At 40.0% G+C, this 25,835-nt stretch overlaps 1 protein-coding gene across 1 annotated transcript; it reads right to left on the bottom strand.

Annotated features, from left to right (window-relative positions):
• Window positions 1-73: 73 nt before the first annotated feature.
• On the bottom strand, window positions 74-25,622 carry oxct1a (3-oxoacid CoA transferase 1a). The gene is made up of 17 exons (XM_088376264.1): window positions 25,420-25,622; window positions 24,513-24,621; window positions 23,711-23,801; window positions 22,448-22,583; window positions 22,136-22,285; window positions 21,822-21,928; window positions 20,961-21,021; window positions 14,656-14,763; window positions 14,366-14,480; window positions 13,994-14,088; window positions 13,564-13,612; window positions 13,319-13,391; window positions 12,454-12,529; window positions 7,071-7,160; window positions 6,340-6,420; window positions 988-1,089; window positions 74-906 (listed from the first exon to the last, which is right to left on the bottom strand). Exons 1-17 carry the CDS (start codon window positions 25,513-25,515, stop codon window positions 871-873), a joined length of 1,575 nt encoding a protein of 524 aa, XP_088232390.1. The 5' UTR covers window positions 25,516-25,622; the 3' UTR covers window positions 74-870.
• Between the last annotated feature and the right edge of the window lie 213 nt (window positions 25,623-25,835).

Here is a 25,835-nt window from a genome sequence, read left to right as displayed (position 1 = left end):
TCCTATTAGAATCAATGAGAAACACCTCGAAATCAGTTCATTCAAAAACAAAAGAAAACACATTTGTTCAACATAGCATCCAATATTGCATTTTATTGCTTGTACAAAAGCAAGGGAAATGCAGATGTATGAGTAAAAAAAAACATTAAGGCATCTTTATGTTTTCTCTTGTGGTATTGTCAGAAAAGTAACAAAAAGCTCTTTTATGTCCACATGATCCAATCTGAGTTTTCATTGACATTTTGTTATATCCCGGTTGAGGACCTGACATAAATTGCTTAAAAATTCCCATTTTTAGTAACAAGTTGATTTTATAGTAACGAGGACTCCTAAAACGAAAGTTATTGCACAGGATGAGAGAGAGCAAAAAGAACATTGTAATTTTGCAAATGGTGGCCGTGAGGGGTTTATTCACTGTTAATCGATTACAGTGATGACAAGTGAAACTCGACTTTAAATTAAAGTATAAAGACTTATTTGGTATAAGGAAAAGAAACAGACAGATAAAAAGCACCTTTGTGGCGTGAGAACATGTTTTGCCTATTGAGCAAGGAATCCACAGTGCTGCTGTTTTGGTTAGCAAAAGACTCAAAACAGCAGGGGATTCTTCATCGTCCGTGTGTGAATATCGGAACTCCTGAGAAGCTTATTGGTGGGGAGGTGTTTACTTGCCTTTTGGAGGATGATGCAGTTGACCTCTATTATGGAGAGGGACGGCCACTACAGGGGCAATTATGTTTTGAAGCCACTCTCAAATTAATAACTTATAGCAGCAAGCTTCTTCTTTGATGACTACTCTTGCTGATTGGTCAGCTTATCAAGAATCACTTCAACATAACTTTGGCCTGTCTAGAAGACAGAGATTCCCTTCTAGATTTGCTGCATGGGTCTCAGGTTGGGGGACACCTAGATGACATTAAAAAAAAAAAAACAGTTAGTCAAATGATACATTGGAATATTTAATCATGTTTCGAAGGATGGACTGACCTCAAAGTCGGTACCAGTGCACCCCTTGATGTCGTCTGGAGTGATTCCCTCCCACACTTCTATAAGAGTCAGCCCTTTAGCCTTATCCACATCAAAGACCGCCTGAGTGAAGAGAAGCAGAAACACCATGACAGGAGGAAAAAAAAAACCGAGTGTTTTGTTTAATAGATGTACTTGAGGGTGCAAAGGGGTCACAGAACACAAAGCTAGGGGCCACAATTATTAAAGTGACCTTCAAGCTCTCGAAAAAAGAATTCAATCACAAGTGGATGCGGACCAGCCCTTCAAGGTCAACTATCTTGACGTGTGTATGTGCGTGCGTGTGTTTGTGTGTGACACTGAGCGTGACGCAGTAGGCAAGCAATTAATTGCTGACAACATGAAACATTTAATGGATGTGTTTTTAATTAAGTGCAAACGACAAGTTGCTAACTACCATCACTGGTTTGCGCAAACACAAAGCTGAGCAAACGTCTCAACCCTGCATTCAATAAAGTGATTTTTGTGCGGCTTTAAGATAATCGGACTAAATCACGACTACGATGACTAAATCCCAGTCGGAACAAAAGCGGCTGGAAGATGTACTGCAAGGCATGATGAGAGATTTCACAATAGGAGAGCTGGAGACAAAGTGACCTGGGTCCTGTTGCGTCTCCCAGCGGGGAGTGACAGGCCGAGGCTTCTTCCTCACAAAGCCTGTCACGGATCAGCTCATTAGATTCACGCACACACGTACGTGGCGGGAGGCTGACATCTCACTCCAAAATAAAAGACAGATGGAAGGGCATAGGGAGTAGGAGGATACGTAGACACGGGCACAGACACGCGTCACTACATGTGATGCAAGCGTTCTCAGTCAATATTGGCTGGTGAAAAAATAAACAGCTTTTGTACACGAGTTAAAAAAAAAAGCATTTATTTAGATAAAATTATTTTATCTAAATTTTTATATTTCTAAATATATTTTTTTAAATTTTATATTTCTAAATGTCACTGTTTTATTCCCAATAAAACTTTACGAAATGTTACTAAAAATGCTGTTGGCAGTTATAACTAATATTATCAAAATACTGATTTCCATGTAGAAATTTGACAAGCTCTATCTTTTAAGTGTAGTTTGTTCCAAAATTTCCTGTCGAACACAAAGAGAATTACAATTTGGTTGCGAGATAATTGCTGTCATTGGCGTAAAGGCCACAGCTAATCATTTTGAGTGAACATTTGAATAATTCATTGGTGAATAAATTACTATTTTTTTTTTCCCAAAAGAGAACTTTTTCCGAATAATCGAGATGTTAGCACACGTGATAGAAAGTCATTGAATAAGTGCACGGTGACCGAATGAGGTGATTTTTTTTTTTTTTTTTTTTTTTAGTTCAATGCCAGATTCTTTCAACTAAAAGTCCAAGTGGCCAATTCCAATGTAACACCAATATCCGATTTTCTGTCAATTCCCTTTTCATGGCTGTTTACCCAAACGGAGCGCATGAAACAACCAATATTCTCATCCGCCGAAACCGCATGGAGGAAAATCCATAAAGAAAAACCTCCCAGCAGCAACAATAACACGACTATCAAACATTATATTCATTTTATTTTGCTTGGAATGAATATGCTAAGCTAAACCCCATTTAGGTCACATTTCATTGTAGTTTATTGTAATTATTTATTATAATCAAAACTGTGTCACTAAAACCCTGCAGTGAAAATTCAACCAAAATCAACCCTTTAGAAAACCTTAAGCACAAAAAATAAAAGGTTCCTGGGTCTCATTTTGGGACAAAACTTTTTATATACAGTACAGTGTGACAGAGTATAAAGGAAGTAGAACATTAATTACATTTACAAGGAGTTATCTCTCCTGTCGAGTCCGACCAGAGAGACCCGAGCAAAGTAAGACACAATAAAAACAGGTCGAGCATTATGATGCTCATTAAAGTCATCATTTGCCATGTTTATAGCCTTTCATTTCCTACAGCTGATAGGGGTCAGGCCATTTCCTCGGATAATTATCTCCAAAACTGTAACTCTGTTATTTACTTGCCTTTTTTTTTTTGGCCCCACGTTTGCGCAGATTATTTCTCTGTGTCAAACCAAGAAGGCGATTGAGTTTGAAATGATATCCTCCACAAGCTACCAATGGCAAAAGGTCGACTTCCTTCTTAGCACTCTGCCGTGGCAAGAATTCGACTCAATTTGATTGCTAGACACAGGTTGGCTGAGGTAGTTGAGGTCAAAAGCCAAAACCATTACACTTGTTACATTGTTCAGCCCTCAGTGTGATTTTAACCGTTCTTTCGACTTCCAGGACTTTGGCTTGGAAGTCATTAAAGGAGTTCAGCTCAGTCAGTATCCACAATCTTGACTGTGAGAGGATGATGAAAAATATTCATGCACTTTCATTGCTAGTTTAGTCTTACTGTTCTATTTCAAAATAAGAACCTAATCCATGTTAGAGCCAGGGGCGAACTCTACCCATTTTGATATTCACAGTAAATTTGAAATAGGTTCAAAGTCAAATTCTCATATACAGTACACGGTGTACCTAAACTCTCAATATTATTCTTAATGCCGTGTTTAAACAATGGTTAACTTCTTTTTACTTTTCTTTTTAACGTTAAAGATGAATTACCGTATTTGCCGGTGTACAGGTCGACTCGGTGTATAAGTCGACCCCCTAAAATTCGACGGAAATTTACGATTTTATGATATATCCTTTGTATAAGTCGAGCTCAATTGTTGCATTATATTAAACTTCAAAATTCAATATGCGAAATTTATTGACGAAATGTGTTCAAATTCCGGGAGGCCGTGCGCATGCGGCTGTTTATAAGCACCGCGGAGGAGATCGCGGCCGGCGAGCTCGCGCACGCCACCCGGCACCAACGGGAGGCCGGAAATAGCTCCAAGCCGAGCGGATCGGCACTTTATAAGCACCGCGGAGGAGATCGCGGCGCCTCATTGGACTTCCAGCGGCCGGCGAGCTCGCGCACCCGCCCGGCACATCCGGGAGGCCGTGCGCACGAGCCAAGTGGCCGAAAATAGCCCCCGCCGAGCGGATCGGCTGTTTATAAGCACCGCGGAGGTGGTCGCGGCGTCTCATTCGACTTCCAGCGGCCGGCGAGCTCGCGCACCCGCCCGGCACATCCGGGAGGCCGTGCGCACGAGCCAAGTGGCCGAAAATAGCCCCCGCCGAGCGGATCGGCTGTTTATAAGCACCGCGGAGGTGGTGGCGGCGCCTCATTCGACTTCCAGCGGGCCGCGCACTCGCGCACGCCGCCCGGTTCAAATTTTCTAAGTGCAACGCACAATGAGATGCATGAGAAACGGCCTTGGTTACCATCACATTTGAAGCGATGAATACGAAGTTAAATTTTATGACTCGGTGTATAAGTCGAGGTCGATTTTTTTCGGTCGATTTTGGATCGAAAAAGGTCGACCAATACACCGGCAAATACGGTATGTACATTTCTATTATTTCAAGTAGCGAAAACAAACTTCATCGGAATAATTTGAACGGACAGCATCTGACCTTAAAGATTCCACAGTGGCAAAAGACACACTAAGAGAATGTCTGACAAGTGGTTTGACAGATCGAGAAAAGCAGCAGGAGACCAAATAAGGAAGGCAAGGAGGATGCGGCGGCACCATGCTGGCAAGGGGTAGGAGAAACAGATTTAACCTTTATGGACAGAAAACGCCTCGCTGGGAAATTTTGTGCAATTATAGATCTCATCCGTCGAGCCCGTTGTCTGGTCCGTTTATCGACATATAACTTCCAAAGGGGCCAAACACAGCATGGTAACGTGATTTGAACAAGAGAACTTAAAGATTCACAAAGTACAGTACTGCTACAGCTGCTTTGAAGGGCTTTTTTCTATCACTTCAGCAACATGTATTCTCATTGAAATTGTTGCACTCTGCAGCTGATTCCCCAATATTGCTTACTTAAGTTTTAACGACTGGATTCTGCAGCATTAGGCTTCTTCTGCAATTGAGAGGAGGGGGTAAAGAGTCGTCTTGCCTCGATCCGCAGGAGAGAGGATGATGAAAAATATTCATGCACGTTCAAAGCTTCGCTCCCTTGGAGGAGATTTGGCTCTCTTTAGTGAATGTCAAAGATTTATCTTTAGACTGAACTGCAGAAGATGTGATGGAGCCTGGACAGTAAGCTCTACAATGTCCAAGGATGAATTTCAATTCTCTGGACAGGAAAATTGGCTTGCAGGGGTCACCAACTCTCAGTTTATTTTATTTTATACAGGTAGTTCTCACATGATATAATATTAATAAATATTTTATTTTGTTTTTCATAGGTAATTCTCACATGAAGGAGATGATAAATATTGAATTTCCTCAAATCGTTACCTCCCACTTTTGATGTTTAGGAACCCTTCACATTACACGTCGATTTAAAGCCTGTGCATATGACTTCAATCAGTCATATTCCAGCAGGAGCAATAACATACCAGGCGGGGGGCTGGAGGTAGGGATAAGGTCTTCAATAAATGACATAATAAGACAAGCCATGCCCCAGTGTGAAAATGAAAACACTAAAACAAAATCAATAACTAGCCTCCAAAGAGACTAATTGGTACTAATTGAATCAAAGTCATATCCGTCCACCCTGAGTGCATCACAGCCATCATTCAACTTGTTTTTATACAAGTGTGTGTGCGCGTGCATGTGTCGAGAGTCGCTTATTACCAATGGGTAATGATGTTATCCATCAGCGGAAGCTCTGATGTATCAGTGATAAAGCCTTAATTGCATGGATAATATATTTACAGTGCAACCCTCAAACAATCACGATTGAATGAGTCCAATTATTTTGAAAAGTGGTGAAGGAGTCTATTTGGTGCTGACAGCGAGTTTTGGATTATTTGTCATGGGGAAAATTGTCTTTGCATGAAATGAAAAAATAAATAAATCAAAGAAGTTGACCAGCATCACACATTGATTGTACAAAAACCCTGAGCTTTTTTCTATTATGCTGATAATCAAATTAAATAACCAAGTACAGTTGTTTTAAATGCACCAATATTTAAGTGCTGTGTGATCTTATAAACCGCAGTGGTCTTCAATATTAAATACACTTTTAAGGAATATAATCTGTCTCATATTTTGATGACCACTTAGACCGACTATGCTTTAATGTGGGTCCTGATGGGGTTACTTGCAGAGTCATTCATTTACTTGGGTGGTAATTAATGTAAAAGGTTTGCAAAGCACTGTGTTAAAACATGGAGGAAATGCTGTTATAAAAACACTAAGTGGAAAAAAAAACATTTCAGTTCTCGGAAGGTTGTTTAACAGTGTGTGTGTGTGTGTGTTAACCAAACAAACACAAACCTTCTCTGTAATGATTCGGTCCACACACTGTTTCCCAGTCAGAGGCAGAAGGCACTTGTCCAATATCTTGTGTTTACCTCCCTGGAAGAAAGAAACCACAGCCTAAGGTTAAAACGCAACCATTAACCCCAGTTGCTCCTTTTCAAAGTGCAACAATAATTTCAGAAATGGTTGGACAAGGTATGGATCCAGACACCTAAAGCACATATTTGAACGTCCATTACAGTCTACCCACCATTAATCTTGAAGTGGGAGTAGGTCACATGACATAACACACACGCACACACACATCCACGTGTGCTCCATCATGAATGACAACACCCTTCTGGGCAGTGAGTTTGTGTTCACCTGCTGCACCATCTGGACCGTAGCTGGGCGCCAGACACACTCCGATTATCCCGGCTCAGCGTGTTTGCGCGGCATGTTTTCGCTGCCCTTGCTTTACATTTACATGAAGTCAAAATTGTGCTCGGAGTCGCCCGTCGCGGCGGTACCACTCTGACTAATCAGCTCTTGACCCCAATTTATTTTAGTATTTGAATTAGCTAAAGACAAATGAGCAGCGAACTGGTATGCACGCTGAGCCTTTTCTGCTTAAGAGCCATTAAGCAAACCATTAGGAGAATTACCATTAATCAGTCAGAAGGCTCAGTCATTAGTGCAGGAAGTAGACGCAGAGGGCACAGAGAAAAAAAACAGGGAACGTACACATACACTCAAATGACACAAACCTTTGCTGAGTGCTCCATGGTGACCACCACCTTGGTTCCGGCGCTGGCCACCAAGTCCATGGCTCCACCCATTCCCTTCACCATCTTGCCCTAAAATTGCAAGATAAATATTGACGAGTCGGTGGAGTCCCTTTTAAACTTGTCATCATTACAAAGAATTTAAAACGTTTCGGGCAATATTTTTATGTGCTGCACAGTTCAAGAAACACAGAGGAAAAGTAGAAAACCAATTTGTTCGTCACAAACGTCAATTAAGATAAACCACAATTTTCAAAAACATTTAATATAAGGTCTTGCCAATAACAAAAGAGTTGTTGTATTCCTTCCATGTTATCTTAAGTGGAGAGGCTGCAGCTTTAGAGACCTTTGGCATTATTTGTCGCCAATGAGGAACGAAAATCTCTTTCATTTGTCTGAACAAAAGAATCCACGGATAGCATTCAGAAGACATGAAGCTAATCAAAATAATGTGAAATAACATTTTTGTATTTTGGCAGAAATGTCAGCTGAAGCCATGTCAAAGCCTGAGAAAATGAAAGCATCGCAATCAGTGCCAGAGGGACACCAGTGAATGTAAATTGATGAAAATAACGATGAACACAAAAGTCGTACTCGTAGCTCTAAAGCAGCTGTCCAAAGTTAAATTAACACAATCCGCCAATTGCAAAAGTACTCTAAATCGGACAAGATTTATATATATAATAAAAATCTGTTTGGGCAATAACATTCACTTTTAACATGACAATGTTAAGAGCCATCTGAGCTAAGAAACAAATGTTTTCAACAAAAAGAACATTTGAGGAAAATAAAGTTTGCAATGGCAGGACTAAATCCAATTAAAAAAATAATCTGTGAGGTGAGGGCCGTGCTCAGGAGACATCCTGGCAATCTGATACGTTTGAGTGCTTTTGCCAGGAAGAGTGGGCAACTATTGCCAAGTCAAGACGGGCCATGCTGATAAGACTCCTACACAACACACTGATTGAGGGCTCTCATTAAATCAAAAGGTGCTTCATAAAGTATTGAGTTTTCCGATGTACGCCTTCCTGCAACCAACTTCGTATATTAATTTTCCCAGATGCATTTTCTTTCCTATTAGATTGCACACGTGATCGTTCAAATGTTCTCATCTAAAATTATTTGGATTGCAACATGAAGAACAGAAGTTTCGCAGAAGAGGCGTGAAGTTAGAAAGGCCCCATTGTTACTTACGTACCAGATCCACAAATGAATATCATAAATTAGAGAATATGAACAAATGAACTAACCCGGCAACCTCAACACGGCTGTCAGTTGAGTAAAACGTTTCTTTTTGCTCGACGTGCCTCAGTGTCCCCGGTGACATGAAGAAATTGCCACGGGGTTGACGACTGAGTAACTGAATTAAAATCCCATTTGCTCATCAATCATGCGAAGAGGCTTCTTTGCTTTACTCTCTCCTCGATAACCGGGGGATATATACTATAAATGCCGAGTGTTGTGAATCAGAAGGATCCAGACTGCCTCTGGGGAGGCCAGCTGGGTAGGGAAGATATCAACGCAAAGCAGTGCGAGGGCGGCGAGAGGAGCGCAGGGGGAAGTTTGATTTAATTGAATATACTGTCACGCATCATCTTATAAAAAGCTGTAATGAGTCCTCAAACTACTTTCATGGAAAAAAAAAATCCACTTTGAGCTTTAAGCATCTCACAAAGATATAAAGCCCTGAACCTTTAGTCACACCTCTGCTTTTTTATTTCACGCGCAGCGGCTTTTCATAGGCTATTCCGGCAGGAAACGGTGTCTTTTCTTTTTTTTTTTTTTTCTACGCGATCGATGCTAATGCATTTTCTGACATTCAAAACGCTCGCTAGTGTCCGCGCAGGCCCTCGGGGGACGACCACGTCTGACCTGATACTCGCCAAGTCTGACTTGTGTGATGATGAGTGTGAGCCAGACACCTGCGAGCGAGCGAGCACACCCTCCTCAGTGACCCGAGCTGTTGTGTACGCGGACAAACATCAATATTGTCACGGTTTAACTACGGAGTTTGGCTTCTTCTGATCTTCGGCTTTGCATCTGCTTATCTGTAGGCTTTAGGTTTATTTGATCTTGATCTATATGCGTGCTCACGTTTGTATGACTCAGGCGGAGATAACTGCGTCAAATTTGAACATTTTAAATCGCCCACTTTTGATCGAAGTCAGCAAAAGGCCCGACGTCTTTGAAAGATTATTGCGAAAGCATATCCTGTGACGTGGGTCGTGTTAAGACAATTCTGCTTCCTGATCTGCTCTGGAACGAACAATGAACAGTGAGAAGCACCAATTGCAAACGCTAAACATTTCAATATTCACAATCCTAAGATCAAGTTGCAAGTTTTTCAAACGCACAACTGAGGATTTTCTCATAATGTGTCTTTTTCGTGTCGTAATACTTGCCTGCTCTTTAAATTAATCCTTGCCAGCGGCAGCTAGTGTGACTTAAATAGGCGTTAAGGGAAAACGTTAGCAGCTTAATGGCCTTTTCCAAAGCGAGAGATAATGTGGGGGGACTGTAGGAGGCTGGATCTGTGGCGTCGTACCCAGATTACAAGAGACATACGGAATGATGTTCAAGTACTGCTGGGATGGCGCCAATCGGGATAAGAGAGAGACAGAGATGACATTGAAGTCAGGCAATGCTCACTCAACAAGTTTTTTTTTTTTTTTTTTTTTAAAGAAAGCCACTACTAAAGCTTTTCATTTTAAGCAGTGAAGCATCAGCAACTGAAAATACTTTCCAAACATGGAGCATTTGATGTTTGCATCGCCATGGCAACTTGTTTGTACAGTGTGACAGATATACCAGAAAAAAATGATTCCTTTTCCAATAGTTGCCACTTGCCCAGCCGCTACTTTTCTTTTCCGTTGAACATGTCTGACAATCTCCAGTGCCTGAGCCTGACATAAAAGAGTCTCCATTTAATCATACAGTGAAAGGCTGCAGCAAGCCTTGCTTACGCAGGTGATTAATGGATGAAAAGCGAGGGATTTGGAATTATTACCAATTTGTTTCAAACTGAGGACGATGCCAGCAAAGCAACACCCCAACGCATCCCAGTGGGATTCAATAAGCTTTGCTTTTTTTTTTTTTTTTTATCTCGTTTGTGTGTGTTTGTGAGTTACACTACTTCCAGTTATTCCTGCCTTGAAATGAGTTATGCAACGGCTTTTGATTAAAATCCAATCAGACCTGTGTAAACAATTTTGCTTCAAGATGAGCCATGGTTAATTCTACTGCCATCCACAATGGAACAAAGCACACACAATTAAGACGACCACTTAATATGCACATGAACTGACAGGTAATCTTTTAAGCGGCTCCATTTTGTAACAGAAAAAAATTAGGGTAGGATTTATTTATATCATCGTTCATTTTACACCTACAGTTCTCTGTCTGGGGTTTAACTACTTAATGGTATTTGTTCGTTCGTTTTTTTTTTTAATGGCATTTGTCCATTCACAAAGGCATCACTGGCCAAATACAGCCACACAGTCAGCTGTACAGAGGTCGTGACCCAAGTTTCATCTAAATGGCTATGGTCAACTAAATAGTCAACTGAGTAAAAACAAAAACACTGCTTTAACAGCATGCCAAAAAGATTCTATTTCAGATTCAAAAACACAGAATGTGGAAGTCGAGTGTTGAGGAGAAACATATCTTAATTTTGTATTAACACCTGGGCGCAGGTCCCCCAAATTTAGAATCTTTTTTTTCCGGCCCTAAAAGTTCAATAATAGCCAAGCAAATTCTTAACTGTATTCGACTCTAGTGCACTGTCTCAAACCTTTGTTGATCCAGAGGTTTTAGCCTGAGTGGAGATGTAAAAGCATTTCAAAGCCATCAACTGGAAAATGTTTATCTGCATTTGCATATTGAAAGCGTTCCAAATCGAAATCGCGCACAGAGCGCAGCATCCCCGACTCCTACGTTAAAACATTTCCAATTTCACGCTATGCACCCATTTTTAGATGGTGAATAATTTTCATTATCAGAGACGGAGTGGATTGTAATTCTCTTCATCTGTCCTTTCAAAGGGAGGGGGGGGCATAATGAGGATTGAGGCGTAGGTGAGGGCCATGGTGTCGTGTGTGTGAGCGAGCAGTCCAGAACCAGTCTGGCTTACTAAGACAACTGCCGTATAAAACCTCCCCTGCAAAGCCAGCATAGTCAAGTGCCGAGTTAATTCAGCATGGCCACAAACAAACAACACAACCCGAGAGGTTAATAGAAAATAAATGAACCCTCTGAAAATGCTGTCTATCTTGGCCATTGAAGACAGCTGCATCTCGAAATGAAACGTGTACACTTCAGTCTAGCGAAAAAACTGCAATGTGCCGGGGGACGTTTGTGTCGAGTCTCGCCCCCTCAACATTCTGTACAAGCTTTTAATGGGTTCTTGACCTTCGTAATCACAGAGGAAGGCTGTGGCTGCCGTGGTCCAGAGACCAATTGACCTGATCAAACATCTTGCTCGAATCCCATCCCCAGCCATAAGCGCCTCCAGAAAAGAACAATTGCCGTGTTCTGATCGGGGTAATGACAGCCTTCAAACCGCCGCGCATAAAATAGACACAATGGTGAAGAAAAATCAGGTGTACCCTGGAACAACAAGAAACCATTATCAAATAGGAGGTACCAAAAAACTGCTTTCTTCTTCGCCCAGGCAGCAGCTCGGGCGCTGCCAGGAACATGTAATTCTTCCTCAAATAGGCTTGTCATTTTGGAAGTGAACCACTTGAGTCTGCAAAGTCAGGCTGCTCACGCTTGTTTTGGACTGAATGAATATGACAGAGAGAGGGAGTGTGAGATTTCATCCTTTTAAGCATTGAAATTCTTGCTTCAAATGGGAAATGTGGGAAAAAATGAACACATGGCGCCAAAAGAAGGCATGTCCAGCATCACAATAACCACTACCATATAGAACGACATTATGAGTAAAGCGCAAACCACTCATGAGGATGAACTGGGTGGGGGGGTCATGAAGTGCAGCTCCATGAATTTGTTATGACAACATCCTGTTTCATGGAGGATAATCGACATTGCAATTTTCTCAGCGGTGGACTGTTTCATTGATGCTACACTGACTCAAAAGATGCTCGTATCTAGATTCTCATCAAAATGACTTTCTTGGTCATTTCGGTTTTATGGAATGGGTGGTGTATTTTCGAACTATCTTTCCATCTATGTTTTTGACCCAAGGGAGGTCATAAAAAAATGTAAGCTAGTCTTTACGAGCTACACCGACTACAGCGTCGGTGCCATTCTATGAAATTGAATCCAATAAGGTTGCCAGATGAGTGCGAGTTCAAACAGACTGATGACATTTGAGTTGCTGCCAACTGACAAGAAATAAACTTACCGGGATCATCCAATTGGCTAGGTCTCCATACTTTGAAACTTGCATGGCTCCGAGCATCGTCAAGTTGATGTGGCCCCTGAAGAGAAAAGACAGCTGTCATCGTTTGAGTCAGGGCTTTTGAGTAAGACGATGATTTTCCATCTCTGCTACTGTCATCTATTTTAAATGTGGACAATTCAAAGTAGGCTTTGAATGCAATTTTTTTTTTAAGCTACACAGGCCAGAATCTTTATGATGAACCTTTAAACTACTTACTATAAAGACTTTGTCAAGCAATTACCATCATTTTCTGTATCAATTAAGTACCAAGGGAGTTCTTGACATTCGCATTTTTTTTAATTTTATTTAGGAGCCTTGTTTAAATTGTGTTGGACCTTGTGCCTGACCACACCGCAACCCTTTGTGAGTCAGGCGATAAATATGAATCTGTCTTTTAGTTACTCCTTCCAAACATCCATAAATCTTGCACAAAGGCTAAGACCGAGGTTCATTGTGTGGTCGTTGCCTGTGTGACAGGAAAGTGCTATTTATGAGCATTATTGGATTTCCACGGGGTGGACGTGTGTGTGTGTGCGCACTCACACACCACAACTGATGTGTATGCAGGTGGGCAATGGCAGACAGATCAATAGTAACCAAGGTATTTGGGAATATTGGCCGGGCTGTCGCGTATTGCATTTGTTAGAGATGCTGTTTGTAAATAGCCTGCCTTGGGATATCACATTGAAGCTTGCGTGTTTATCAAACGGGGTGAAGTTCAAGCACCTACTTTGAAGAGAATATTGAGATTATGCACAAGAATAACTAAACAGTAAAGTTCCCATACGTCATGCATATGAGGTTGTCAGAACTTTTTGAGCATTACCCTCGGATCATGGCAAATGACTCATCGCTGGAGAAGTAGGCAGCTCCGGGAAGCACTGTGACAGTCTCCTTTCCTACAGCGCATTGAAACAACTCAGTGGAAAACTTCACCAAATGAATTTATGTTGAATAATAATGTGTAAAAAGAAAAAAAATCAATGACATGAATTGTATTTGTGTTATTTAGCTCGTGCTTTATTTTTTTAAGGCTTCGATTCAGCTTGGGCACATATCGATCGGGCTCACCTGCATTAATTAGGTCTGCATCTACATCAGCGTCTGTTGGGTATGGGCCCTGCAAAGATTAAAAAAAAAAAAAAAAGATGCACTGGGATTTGATTTGTGTGCACACAAAGTGAGTCAGAGAATTGCATTTTTCTCACTTGATGAGACTGATTTTTGACGGGGAGAGATTAGTGCATCGCTTGTTCAAAACTGGCACTCATAATTAAGACATTTTGACAAATCAGGCATTGCCATGGACGCCTACACTCTCCTGTCAAAAATTGATTGGAGAGTCATTCCATCTCAGCGGCAGCTTTCTTTTCTCTGGTCTCAGAGTCAATAATGATTTTGAAAATAAAAAGGAAGAAAATTAGTCTAGCCACCACAGTGTGTTCCCTAAATTGAAAACATTATTATCAAGGGTCCCCAAATTGAAGTACTAAAAACTTACCAGTCCTAAAATTCCATTTTCGCTTTGCAGATGCACAGTGATGTCTGGCTTAATGAAATTGCTGGCCAACATTGGGATGCCAATACCGAGGTTAGCTGGTCAACATTTTGTTAAGGATCAGATTGATGAAATGACCATTAAAAATATGGAGATTGGATGTTCACTCCCAGTGCCATATGCCAAACAATCTAGCAACCCTCCCTGTTCTGCAGCCTTAGCGAGGCTGTGATTTAGAAGAGTTAGTCTCCTATTTGTGGCTTTCCTTATAAGAGCCGGATTGTTTCCAGGAAATAAGAAGCATAATAGCAACCCTGATTGGTTTCCATACAGCACAGCTTTCCATTCGATTGAGCTCTCAGGGAAAAAGGATACCATACATCCCATCTTCAAACTCCAAAGCTGCACGACGAATGATCCTTTCACGGACAATATCGGAATCCTTTTTTGGTTTGGGCTTCTCCTCTTGGGGTTTCTTTATTGTTCGTTTCTGGAAACAGTCAAAGGTTTATAATGTCATGTGTCTAGAGATAAAATGACGGTATTGTCAACCACACATAATAGACATCATGAAAATGTCATTATCACACGAGTGACATCATTTTTGTTCTAGTCTGGTAAATCAGAGTCGCTTAAAACTCATGTATGTTTTTTTTTTTTTTTACCTCGATTCTTTTTTCATAGCTGCCTCCCTGGACAACCCTGTGGACGTAGATGCTGGGGATGTGGATGTCTTCGGCGGCAAAAGTTCCGACGTCCACCACTTCTTCTACCTAAAGAGAAGAAACCAGAGGCGTTAGCATCAAATCACATGCATGATGTATTTTGGAAAAATTAAGAAAAAAAAGCACATGACAATGACGTCACCCATGTGCCTGAAGCAAGTTTGTCCAGAGACCAACTTTGCAACCGCATCACACCACATTGTTATCATCAACAGAGAACTCATGTGGGCAGAAGTGAGTTCAAGGTCTTTTCTATCCAACTAACAAGACCCAGCAGAGACAATGATTTGAGGCGAGGTAGGTCATCGTGATACAAGTCCAGGCACGAATGCACCTGCTCCTTTCTCCTTAGATAACAATGTTAGAAAAGTTGTCTCCACAAGCATACCAGCTCGGGTGGGGGGGGGGCTTGGCATCACGCTGTTGACATTTAATCTGCTCAAGCATCAAAAAACTTGTGCTGAGATTCCCTGCAGGCCATGTGTTGAACATGGCTTTTATTTTTTTAAAGTCAACATAAAGAGAGGGGAGAAAATACCACTGGTAGTTATTTTATTTTTGCTTTTTGAAGAAAGCAGATATTCTGTCAACAAGCATGATTTGCTCCTTTCTGACGATTGTTTGGTGAACAGACTTCAAGCTGACGACGGAAACCAATCACAAGGGAGCAAATGGGGACTTATGCATGACATTACATAATTTCCCCCCCCCCACACACACACACACAATATCCAGTACTTGCCTGTGTAACGTGGTGTAACCTACTTATTCCATTTACATGAGGGGCAAGCAGCCGTTGGAGCAAATTGAATTAAATCGCTTCTTATCTCGACTTCCTCCCTCAGCACTCGGTGCTGACTGAGAAGAGTCAGCGGTTGAGAGTGGATCTTGGTGTTGTCATGGATACGCATACGTGAGGAAGCTCAAAACCATCATCTTTATCCCTTCTCTTTTGATCGGGATATGTTAAATGTGACACTCCGCCGTGAAAATCGGGCCGTGCAAGATGAGATTGGTGGTGGTGGCGAACCGATAGCGAGGTCCCACACATCCTCCCACGTCTATCCGATAAGCTCGATCCTTTTTTTGTGAGATGGACGATTTGCATAGATGCCTTCATCAAGCAAGACTGAGCTCAAATTTTAAGATGACTTTAAAATAGGGCAGACAGGGAAACATTGTTAAATGACAATTTAGTCACCAATAGAAAAATGCTGTCACCCCTGTTCAAAAGTAATCATTTGAGGTATTTTTTTTCCTTCACTTTTGCAAACCTGACATTTCCTGGGCTATATTTTTAATTAGCCAACCAAAGCTAAGGCGCAACACAAAAGCTCATCAAATTTGAATAAGAGTGTTCTGAAAACAGAAAGCAAAACAAAAAAAACACCCTTTCATCTGCTTGAATGGTGTTCACAGACATAGTTCAGACAGCAGCTTTACAAACACATGGAATGGTAATAAAAAAAATAAATGGCATGATAAACACAGATGAGCAACAACAAACACACAAAAAGAAAAAAACCCACAAAGGCAAATGAGCAGGTGTACGGAGGGAGCAAAAACAAGGCACACAACGCATTGATATTCCTGTATGTGTCCGTCAATTTTCACATCAATGAGAGCAGAACAAGGCAAGCTCGCAGGGATGCTGTGGGGAATCAAAGTGTCCTCCAGAGACGCTTTCTAGAGAGTTTCGGTGTGAGGGTTTTTTTGTTGTTGTTGTTTTTTTTAGGGTGTGGGGTTTTTAAGGTTACTTGCACATATGCTAAAAAATAAATTCAAATTCACAATGATAGTGAACTTATTTTTACACATTTAATAAAGGTTTGATGCTAACAGTATCTAACAGTAAAATCTGGGTTTTATAAAGAAAAATAAATAAAGACTATCGTCTATGGAGCATAGGTGTCGTTATACCACAAAACTTTGTCTGCACAAAATAACTAAAAAATGAACAAACTTGTGTGTATATTTTCGATAGCTGAATGGTGAATTCGACGATGTGCATTTAAATTTAATGCTTTCCCACACAGAAGGATGAAGTGGTAAAACTCCAAGGATGTCACAAGTTGTGCTTCAACTTCACTCAAGTGAGAAGAGTGCACCACAAACAAAAATGTTCCATCTTGACATCCTTGCCGTGATGCCGACTCGCCTTCTCGTGTGAGCTCATGCACACCACATTCAAAAAAATAAAATAAAAGTGCTCGTGCTTACTTTTAAGGCGCTCAAGAGTCACACTGATGCGCTGCTTTGACTTCTATGGCAGACAATATATCCTAAGTTCAATATACATTATTTGCAGGTTCTCTTTTGCTATGAATCACACTGGACAGATTTATGACCAGCCTTACTGAGATGCAACATGTTATCGGGGTAGGAAAAGTGATGGTGTGGCTCAAGGCGACAAGCGGATGAGGGGGACTGCGACACCACACTCTCATTATCCCCATGTATTTATAGAGCCTCCGTATGGGTGTCTATGTGCGGGCAATCGGCCACGGCCTTACTGTCACTTTTAGGGGGGCTCGGCGCCAACGCTCTCCCCCGTGCCCGGAACTGACAACGCAATGGATTTGTTTCCTCTCTGATTTCCAATATCCAAATGAATGGAAGAAAATATTCCAGAAACCCAAATGACATGCTTCTAATCAGATTCACTGCTAATTAAAACCAATGATGGAATTTAGACAAAAATAAATACTGCTAGCAACTATACATCTGGTGTTTTGTCACATTTTACAATCTGGAAGTTGAACCCAGAAAGAGATTAACTTTTTAAGCCTTACAATCTATGTGGCTACCAGTACCAGCGGTCAAACATTGCATTATCTCTGGTTTCTAAGGTACTGAAATATTCAGTAGAGCTAGCAAGAGTTTTATTTATTTCACTTCTAGGGCATATTTTTTTTTGCTGAAGTTGGGGTCCCTTTAGGCATATATTTTATATAAAGTCAAACACACGAAAAAAAAAGTGAAATATTTGGAAGACTTCCAGTTCTTACATTTGAATTCTGAGGTCTCACCACTTCAGAACACAAGCGTAACATTTAGTTCAAGATGATGGAACTTTGCACCAAAACTCACGTGTTTTGTGTAAATGTGCTACATTCAGTTGGTGCATATGTTAAACTAAATTATTTCTTTTGGCTCTGGTTATCTCCCTATTATGATTTATCTTTTTTTCCATCATTCAAAGCTACAGGTCATTTTTGCATCGATGCCTGGAGAAACAAAAAAATTTAATAATAATAATAATAAGATAAGGCCAGAAGCGTAGATCCACTGGACCATGCTCAGATGCATACCTAAATAAACATGATAAGAATTTGCATAATGTACCAAGGCATTCATTAGACATCTTGAACCCACAAAGGCTCATTCATAACAATGAATAGCAAAAATTAGCTGAAAATGTTTGCTGTTATGAATCAATAATTAAATTAGTTTTATTTTGAATGAGAATGCTTTGAACTTCTTTTAAGATGCAATATTGTGTGGAATGGTGCAGTCACAAGTTAGTATAGCAGAGTTCCGCATGGATGTCGTTCAAGTGCCTGCAGATGGTATAGTCTCATAATAATGGTTGTGAACACAAATATATCGCTTATCTGTGATCAACAAAAGGATTCAGTTGAATCCATTTGCGATGACAGATGCGTGAAAAACACTGCTTCGATGTGGTGTCCTACCAAGCACCAGGACTTTTTCAGTGTACCTGTGATAAGGGAATAACTGGACCAGCTGGATACCGTGATACATTCAACAATCCGATGGCAGCTCTAGGTTGCCAAGCAACCATGAAAAGAGCTAGGTGGAATTTGTCAATTTCCAAACTGCTTTGTTTTATCGGATGTATTTTTTTTTTCTTTCATTTAAATTTATTATGTACCATACAAAAAAAAAAAATCATTGCTGTGTCTATTACTAAAGTGACTTAGTCATGAAACCACAACAGTTGAAGTTGAATAAAGTAGTGCTTGCAAAATTAATACAACTTTGAGGAGAAATTTGGATCTAGTAACATAAAATATTTACGGTTGCATGTCACGCATACAGAATGACAGCAAAAGACATACTTAAAAAAAAAAAATTAGACTCTTCCGTAGCTTCGACTAGCATAACATGCCCGTTTTAAGGCTATATTTATTTTCAGGTAGATGCTAAACAACATAAATGCAACTTTAACAATCCTTGCAATGACAAATTGGGTAATATGCACAGGAAATAATTTGTATTTTGTGTAACTTAACGTTTCAATAAAGCATTAGTATATAGCGTGAAGAATGCGCAAGCACACAGTTCTTGGAATCATGACTGTTCCCTGTCAGACTTTGTTAAGAGCAGTATGGCAGGTGCATCCTGGATGTGGGATTTAAATCTCGCCCACAAGATGTCACATCCTTCTCCTCAGAGTTTCCTCTAGTCTGACTGATTTTTATTTTATTTTTTTCCCCCTAAAAGGTGCCTTCCCAACATCAAATCTGCTCTCATTATGACAGCTCCATATACAAGCCAGCCTAATGTAATGATGCAAGGCAATACTAAAACAAGTCATAAATCCTTATGGTGTTTATATTTGGACATAAAAAGCTTGTCACCACTGTTGTTCCCTTCTTGCGGTCGGGATACATTTTTCCTTCTGGGTTTCTGCTAAAGTCCAGCTTTTGAATTATGCATTGTGCAGCTGTTTTGGTGGAAGTTACTCAAAAGAAACACAAAAGTAGTTTAACGCATGACAACTCAGAAACAGCAATTATGATTTGAATTAGCTAGTGATACATAACAGCTGGCTTTCACAGCTTTTGACAGCACTAACCACTTCATCACCACTTTTCAAGCTACTGGGTCATCCGAGACAATCAAACATTCAAAGCCGACAGTTCTCTTTCTCACTCAGAAATACATTGTCATTCATGTCACTAGCATCGCCATCACAACTTCAGCAGAAATCAACACATTTTTTGGCACCACTGCTGTTATTCTCTTATTATTATATCAGTGTGGAAGAACAGCACCGGGCTGTTTCTTTTGGGCAAGTGTAGCATCGACTTCCCGAGCACCACTCATACTCATCCTTGGCTGCCATCAAGGTCACTGTGATGCTGCTGTCTCAAAACTAATTAGCTCCACCATTAGTACTGCGGGTTTATCAACAGCGGTGTGGTGTTGAAACTAATTTTTTAGTTGCATTGAAATTACTGATCAGTATCAAAAGCAGGAGGCATGACTGTCTAGACTGTATTTACAAAAAGCATTGATTCATTTTCAGCTTTTTCACACAGCAAAGAGACTCAGCAGGTGCCTACAGAATATGGGAGGTGTGAAGCTGAGAATGCATGGAAAAGGACGGCGAAATAAAGGTTGCCTTTCACATTTCCTTGCTGTCAAATGGCAGATAGTAAGTGGATAACCAGACACCAGATTGAAACGAGATGTGACACGAACCCCAACGACCCGACACTATAAATGAGCCGAGGGGGCAGGTCACTGGAGATATTAAATCTTTCAATACTTCTGCAATATCTGAGAGTTACACAAGTAGAGAATAAAAAAGAAAGGACCCTTTGTCCTCTGTAGGTGGTTAGATGTGATGACTGTGGCGTGCCAGTGCTGCTTTATGGTGTTGCTTGACTTTCTCTCACAGGAGGAGGATACACGAAGGCTTTTTTAACTCCAATTCTCAAGAGAACATGTTTTTAATAGTGATCTTGATATATACAAAAGTGCTGTCTACAGTGCACTAAAAAAATACTGCACTGATATGTAAATTGTCTTGTGGGTAAATACACAAGGCAGGTCTTGGTGCTCCATTGAGAGCCATTAAGCTATTTAGCTGTCTAGTACATACATGAATTTTAAAAAAATTTTGCATTGCACATATCTGGCTTGGATTTACAGCATGACTTTAACATTACTGATGTACATCATATTGAACAGCCCATGTTTTCACAAGATCATTGATTTACCGCCGGCGTACGTGGGTATACGCGATCAATGATATGTATTTCTAGAGAGTCAGGCTCGCATTGGCGGGGTTCACATCATGTATGTATAGCATTGGAATCAATTATGGAAACGCATGTTCCACTCGTTAGATTACCATAATATGAACACAGCGCATTAAAATGTCATAAAAGTTTAATTCAGCTGTGGAGTTTTGAAAAGGGAACACTAAAAGATGACCACTGCAAGCTCTGTAAGGCTGTTTGAACGTGACGTGCAATAAAAGACCAACCTACCTCAACTATTGTGGTTTTGGCTGCCTTGCACATGGGCTGGTTGAAGTTTCGAGCAGTTTTCCTATGACAATCAAATAAAAGGCAAAATTGAATGATTTCAAACTAGAATGCACAAATCAAAGCATTTTCATGTAGTTTACTGCAAGACATTGCTCTCCTGTGGTTGAAGGTGGTACCACAGACCTTGGCTACAAATGTTTTGCGTGGTAAAACCAGTCATTTGTAATCAGTTGGTTCAGAAGGACCTCAGCAAAGCAATCAGCTGGTATAGAAGTAAAGGTTACGGTGTGATTGGTGATTTTGAATGACGCTTTGTCGCAATTTTATTTTAAAACATGTTTAATTGAAGTGCTAAATCATTCCCCGACCTTATCTTGGCTTCCTAAACGGTTCAGTATGTCAACCTTGATTACAGATTATCGCTATTGCGGTCCTAAATTGTACTGATTTAATTCAGTCGCACAAGCTGCTCTGGCCAAGGTCTAAATGAACAGTTTGCAAGGACAAAAAACAATAGAAGGACTCAGAGAATTTAGTCGTCTATTCACCTACAAAATGAGTGGATGACTACTTGGATCTGAAAAGGTAAAATAAAGTGCCATCGCGATTCGGAATTGCTTCAGCACAGTCATTTATCATCATAATTGAACAGCTCGGTTTCACGATATTTCCCATGCTGCCTTGACAATTCAATGGATTGAGATTTATTGAGAATTGAGATATGCTAGTTAAGTTTGCTGTCAATGCTAAAAATTAAATAGGAGTGGAATCACATTCAAATAAAAAACATGGTTACATATAACACATTGGGCACATATTTCAATGTTGTTGTTTTTTTTTTCCCCCAGTGGTGGTGGTTACCTGAACACAATGTTTCCAGCCCTGTCAGCTTTCCATGCCTTGATCAGAGCGAAGTCTCCAATGATGGCCTTCTCCATGATGTAGTGTCTGCCATTAAACTCCTGCACCTATATATAAAAACAGAAAAAGTTCAAGATGAAGATGCTGTATGGAGCAGAGCAACAGTATCGACAACTAAAGTAGTCAAATGATGCAGAATAACTAAACCAAATACATTAATTGTCATTTGCTTGCTTTTATTTTTTTGAGGACAAACAACAAGACGGGGAGTAAACATTCCGCAAGATTTGAATGAGTAAAATCAACAATTGTACCTCTCTTTTTTCACTAGCAATGGCGATACTGCCATCCTTGTTGTACTTTATAGGAGAGCCTCCTTCCTGGATCAGCGTGCCGTAGCCAGTCGCGGTGAAAAAGGCTGGAATCCCTGCCCCTCCGGCTCGGATTCTCTCCGCTAAGGTGCCCTGTGGTGGAAAAGTGGCAAAATAGAAGAAAAGAAAAAAAAAAAAAAAAAAGGACAATTGCTAAGATCTCATAACACACGCAACGGCACTCTGGAGAGTTGTTGGCTACCACCAAGTTGAAATTGTCAAAACATGAACTAAATGTAAGTTTTCCTGACCAACCTGTGGCGTGAGTTCCACCTCCAACTCCCCAGATAAATACTGTCGTTCAAACTCGGCATTCTCCCCAACGTAGGAGGAGATCATCCTTTTGATCTGCTTGGTCTGAAGAAGCAGGCCGAGTCCAAAGTTATCCACACTGAGGGGGGAGAAAATGTATTTTATATTCACTTTGACATTGCAAAGCAATCATAGCTGCCTGCACACTTGCAGTCAAAACTAGACTCAAGAAAAGTAAGTAGCAAATAGTGGTGCTCTGGGAATATTACTCAATAAATGTTTTATGACTCAATACTTTAGAGGCCATTCTAAGAACTCTAATTTATGGCCAATTAATAACTAAGTATGGGCGGAGAAATAAATGATGTCAAACATAAGATAAATAAATTCCACAGAATACTGGATGCAGTTATTTTTTTCTCAGGCTTCTTATGGTGAATCTGTATATTTGTGTGAAAATATTATCTTCATAATGCATACAAATACTATGTAGATGAGATTTATTCGGACTAAGGTTTAAAAATATTCTGAAGATATGCTGCCACCTAGTGGTTTGAGATGTGACGCATCAATTTCCTAAATAAAAGTGAATTTTGAGAAATTTTCAAAAATAGTAAAATACAATAAATACCTACAATTATAAAAACATAAAATAAATAACACAATAATTACTCCAATTTGAAATGTACAAGTGCATTGCAATCTGTTGAACATTGTGCAATAATTCATTTCAGTAGTGAAACTCAATGCATATTCATTAGTTACTAAAGAAAGGCTGTAGGGAATTAAGTTGGAATTTCTCTTCCAAATTTTTTTTTCTTTTTAATACATTCAAAGATGTGCACTTCGTTCTAATCGAACAAGTGAACTAAATCCATCCATCCATTTTCAACACCGCTTATCCAGACACAATGCAGAAATAAAATGAGATGAAGGAAGGCTATTTAAAAATCAATATTAGTCTTGCAGGGTTCTATTTTTCACAGGGTATAAGAGAGTCTTATTCTCTAACTTTTCTCATCTAGTCTAAGTCTTTTCCTTTCATGGCCCTCACCATCATGCATCATGCACAATAATGAGGGCATTTAAATGTAGATAACAGCAGCTGACTGGCAACAGACCAGCTGACCCTGTGGAAAAAGTACTGCTCTCAGTATTGTTACAACAACACAGATCCCCCCCCCTTCACAATTTGTATTGAAATAGCTTTCCAATATTTACAAGAAGCGTCTCTGCACATGTGCATGAATGTTCTGTGTCGCCTACCCTGCATTGTTGCTGACTGCAGTAAGACCTTTCACACCGGTCTTCAGTAAACTGGTGATGAGATTCTCCGGGATGCCACATAATCCAAAACCTGTGTTGAGCAAAAACACAAGCATAAGTTTGCCGTCTTGCAACTTCAAGGTCAAATTCCAGCACTATGGTACAATCAGTAAGCTTTTCAATCTGAGTATTCAGTGTGTTGTAACACATTGTTCAACTCTTGATTTTGACATAATAAAATATGAACACAAAGTGGGATTTTTATCATAGTAATTGAGGGCTGTGCAAATCTAGATGCAGGATACAATTTGATGAATCCTCTTTTAACAGTCCTTTATTTTCATAATCCTACAATGTGCCATGTCGTTTTCTCTCCGTGTGGTCATGACTGAATGCAGGTGGGGACAATGGAAATATTTTTATAGCTGTCTCAGCTGACTTCACCATAAATATAAGCTGTGGTGTTATAAATATACATGTGTGTGTTGAGCGGACACTATTCAAGTGCAGAACAAAAGGACTAAGTAAGCAAAATGACACATTATTGTAGATGTTTGCTGACACTGCCATTTAGAACTAAAATTCAGATTGGCATACAAACACCGGTCTGGCTCTAGCTTTTAATAAGGTTGTCAGTCTCTGCTTGCAAATAAATTATATAGAATGTCTGGAATAGGGTTGGAACGGGAAAACAAACAAAATGACAAAACCAGACATAAAATATAAAACATGTTTACTGACAAAATATAATTAAAAAAAGTATGGATAAAAGACTTAAAAATATGCTTCATTTAGCATTTACCTCCAACAAGTACAGTCGCCCCATTTGGGATGTCTTTGACTGCCTCTGTAGGATCAGAGTAGAACTTTGAACTTCTCTGGCTGGAAGTCGAAAAGTAGCAACTACACGTCTGTAAACAACCGAAAAAGAGCACAGATTCCAACCAAAACAGTTAAACTTCAGATAAGCTTATACCTTGAAAAAAAGGACAGATTAGCTTTTGAAAATGTATGATGTGAAGAAACTGAAACAACCCAGCCATGGTGCTGAAAAATAATTCTGCTTGTTTAGTGTAATGAGCTATTTGCACAACCAACTAAATTGCAAAGCTACTGAACACAACCTGCAACAAAATGATTCTAGCTTTAATAATGCTTAATTCATGAGTACCTATCAATAAATATACTTGTGACAACACTGTATAGAATCATGAGCAAGGAATGATGTACAGTACTAAAAATCCCAATACATAATTTCACATTGAAAAGTACTGTTTTGATTCAATAACTCATCCACCTTGTTTTCTTTGTTCTTTTTAAAGGGCGTTGCCCATGATACATTTGTTGAATTAGATGGCTGGCATAGCACTTGTTAATATAAATAGCATTCAAAGTTAGTACAGGAAAACCTGACGGAAAACATTACTTGGAAGTTAATTTGGGGCAATGGAGGTGAATTATGAAAGCCCCTGTGACCTCCAATGGTAGAAAATTCAGTGCCACTACATTGTGCTTATGTTTATACTCATTTCATTCCAGTAAACATTGCTGTAGACATTGACTAACCACAGGATCAAATTAACCAGTACCCACCAAAAGAATTATTTAAAGCAACACAACACAAATAAATAGGCAACTGTGTTTGTTATGACCTTCTTCCACGAAGTTCTAACCATTGTGCAGCAAAAACATGACAGCCAAATACCAACCTTGCTCAATGAACGCTTATCGAAGTTTAACGTGGTTTTGCATGGACCAATGAGGTATTTAAAAGTGTCCGCTCGACATATGGCTTTGAATGCCATGGTAATACACACGCACCGGACGGCAGCGGATAGGAAGACGGCTACGGAAACAAGATACTCTGGCTGTTAGCATCCTGCTTATAGCTAAGTTAAAAGCCAACGCTGCAGTCACATTGGTTGGATTCGAGGGGATGGTAACCTGATGCATTCAAGGTAATCAGAATTCGCAATGTTTAAATTGACATTTATTATTGGTCGTCTTTTGAATAAACGATACAATTGTCGAATCAGAATTGGTAGCCTAGACTCTTAGTTGATATTATTACGTTCTTTTTTATTTTGAACGACGTATAAAAAACATAACAGAGGTATTGATCACT

Source organism: Syngnathus floridae, chromosome 5 (genome assembly GCF_059516105.1).
Source record: "Syngnathus floridae isolate MCC-2025c chromosome 5, RoL_Sflo_1.0, whole genome shotgun sequence".
NCBI lineage: Eukaryota > Metazoa > Chordata > Actinopteri > Syngnathiformes > Syngnathidae > Syngnathus > Syngnathus floridae.
The sequence above is the reverse complement of the archived record's forward strand: the minus strand, read 5'-3'. Positions and strand labels throughout refer to the sequence as shown.

Excerpts from the sequence above, each read along its gene's own strand:
- oxct1a (XM_088376264.1), bottom strand. The coding sequence starts at position 25,515 with ATGGCATTCAAAGCCATATGTCGAGCGGACACTTTTAAATACCTCATT. Across the intron at positions 14,089-14,365 it reads GTTTGAAGATGGGATGTATG|CTAACCTCGGTATTGGCATC; the intron begins GTATCCTTTTTC and ends AATGTTGACCAG. Across the intron at positions 13,392-13,563 it reads TGCAGACCTAATTAATGCAG|GAAAGGAGACTGTCACAGTG; the intron begins GTGAGCCCGATC and ends AATGCGCTGTAG.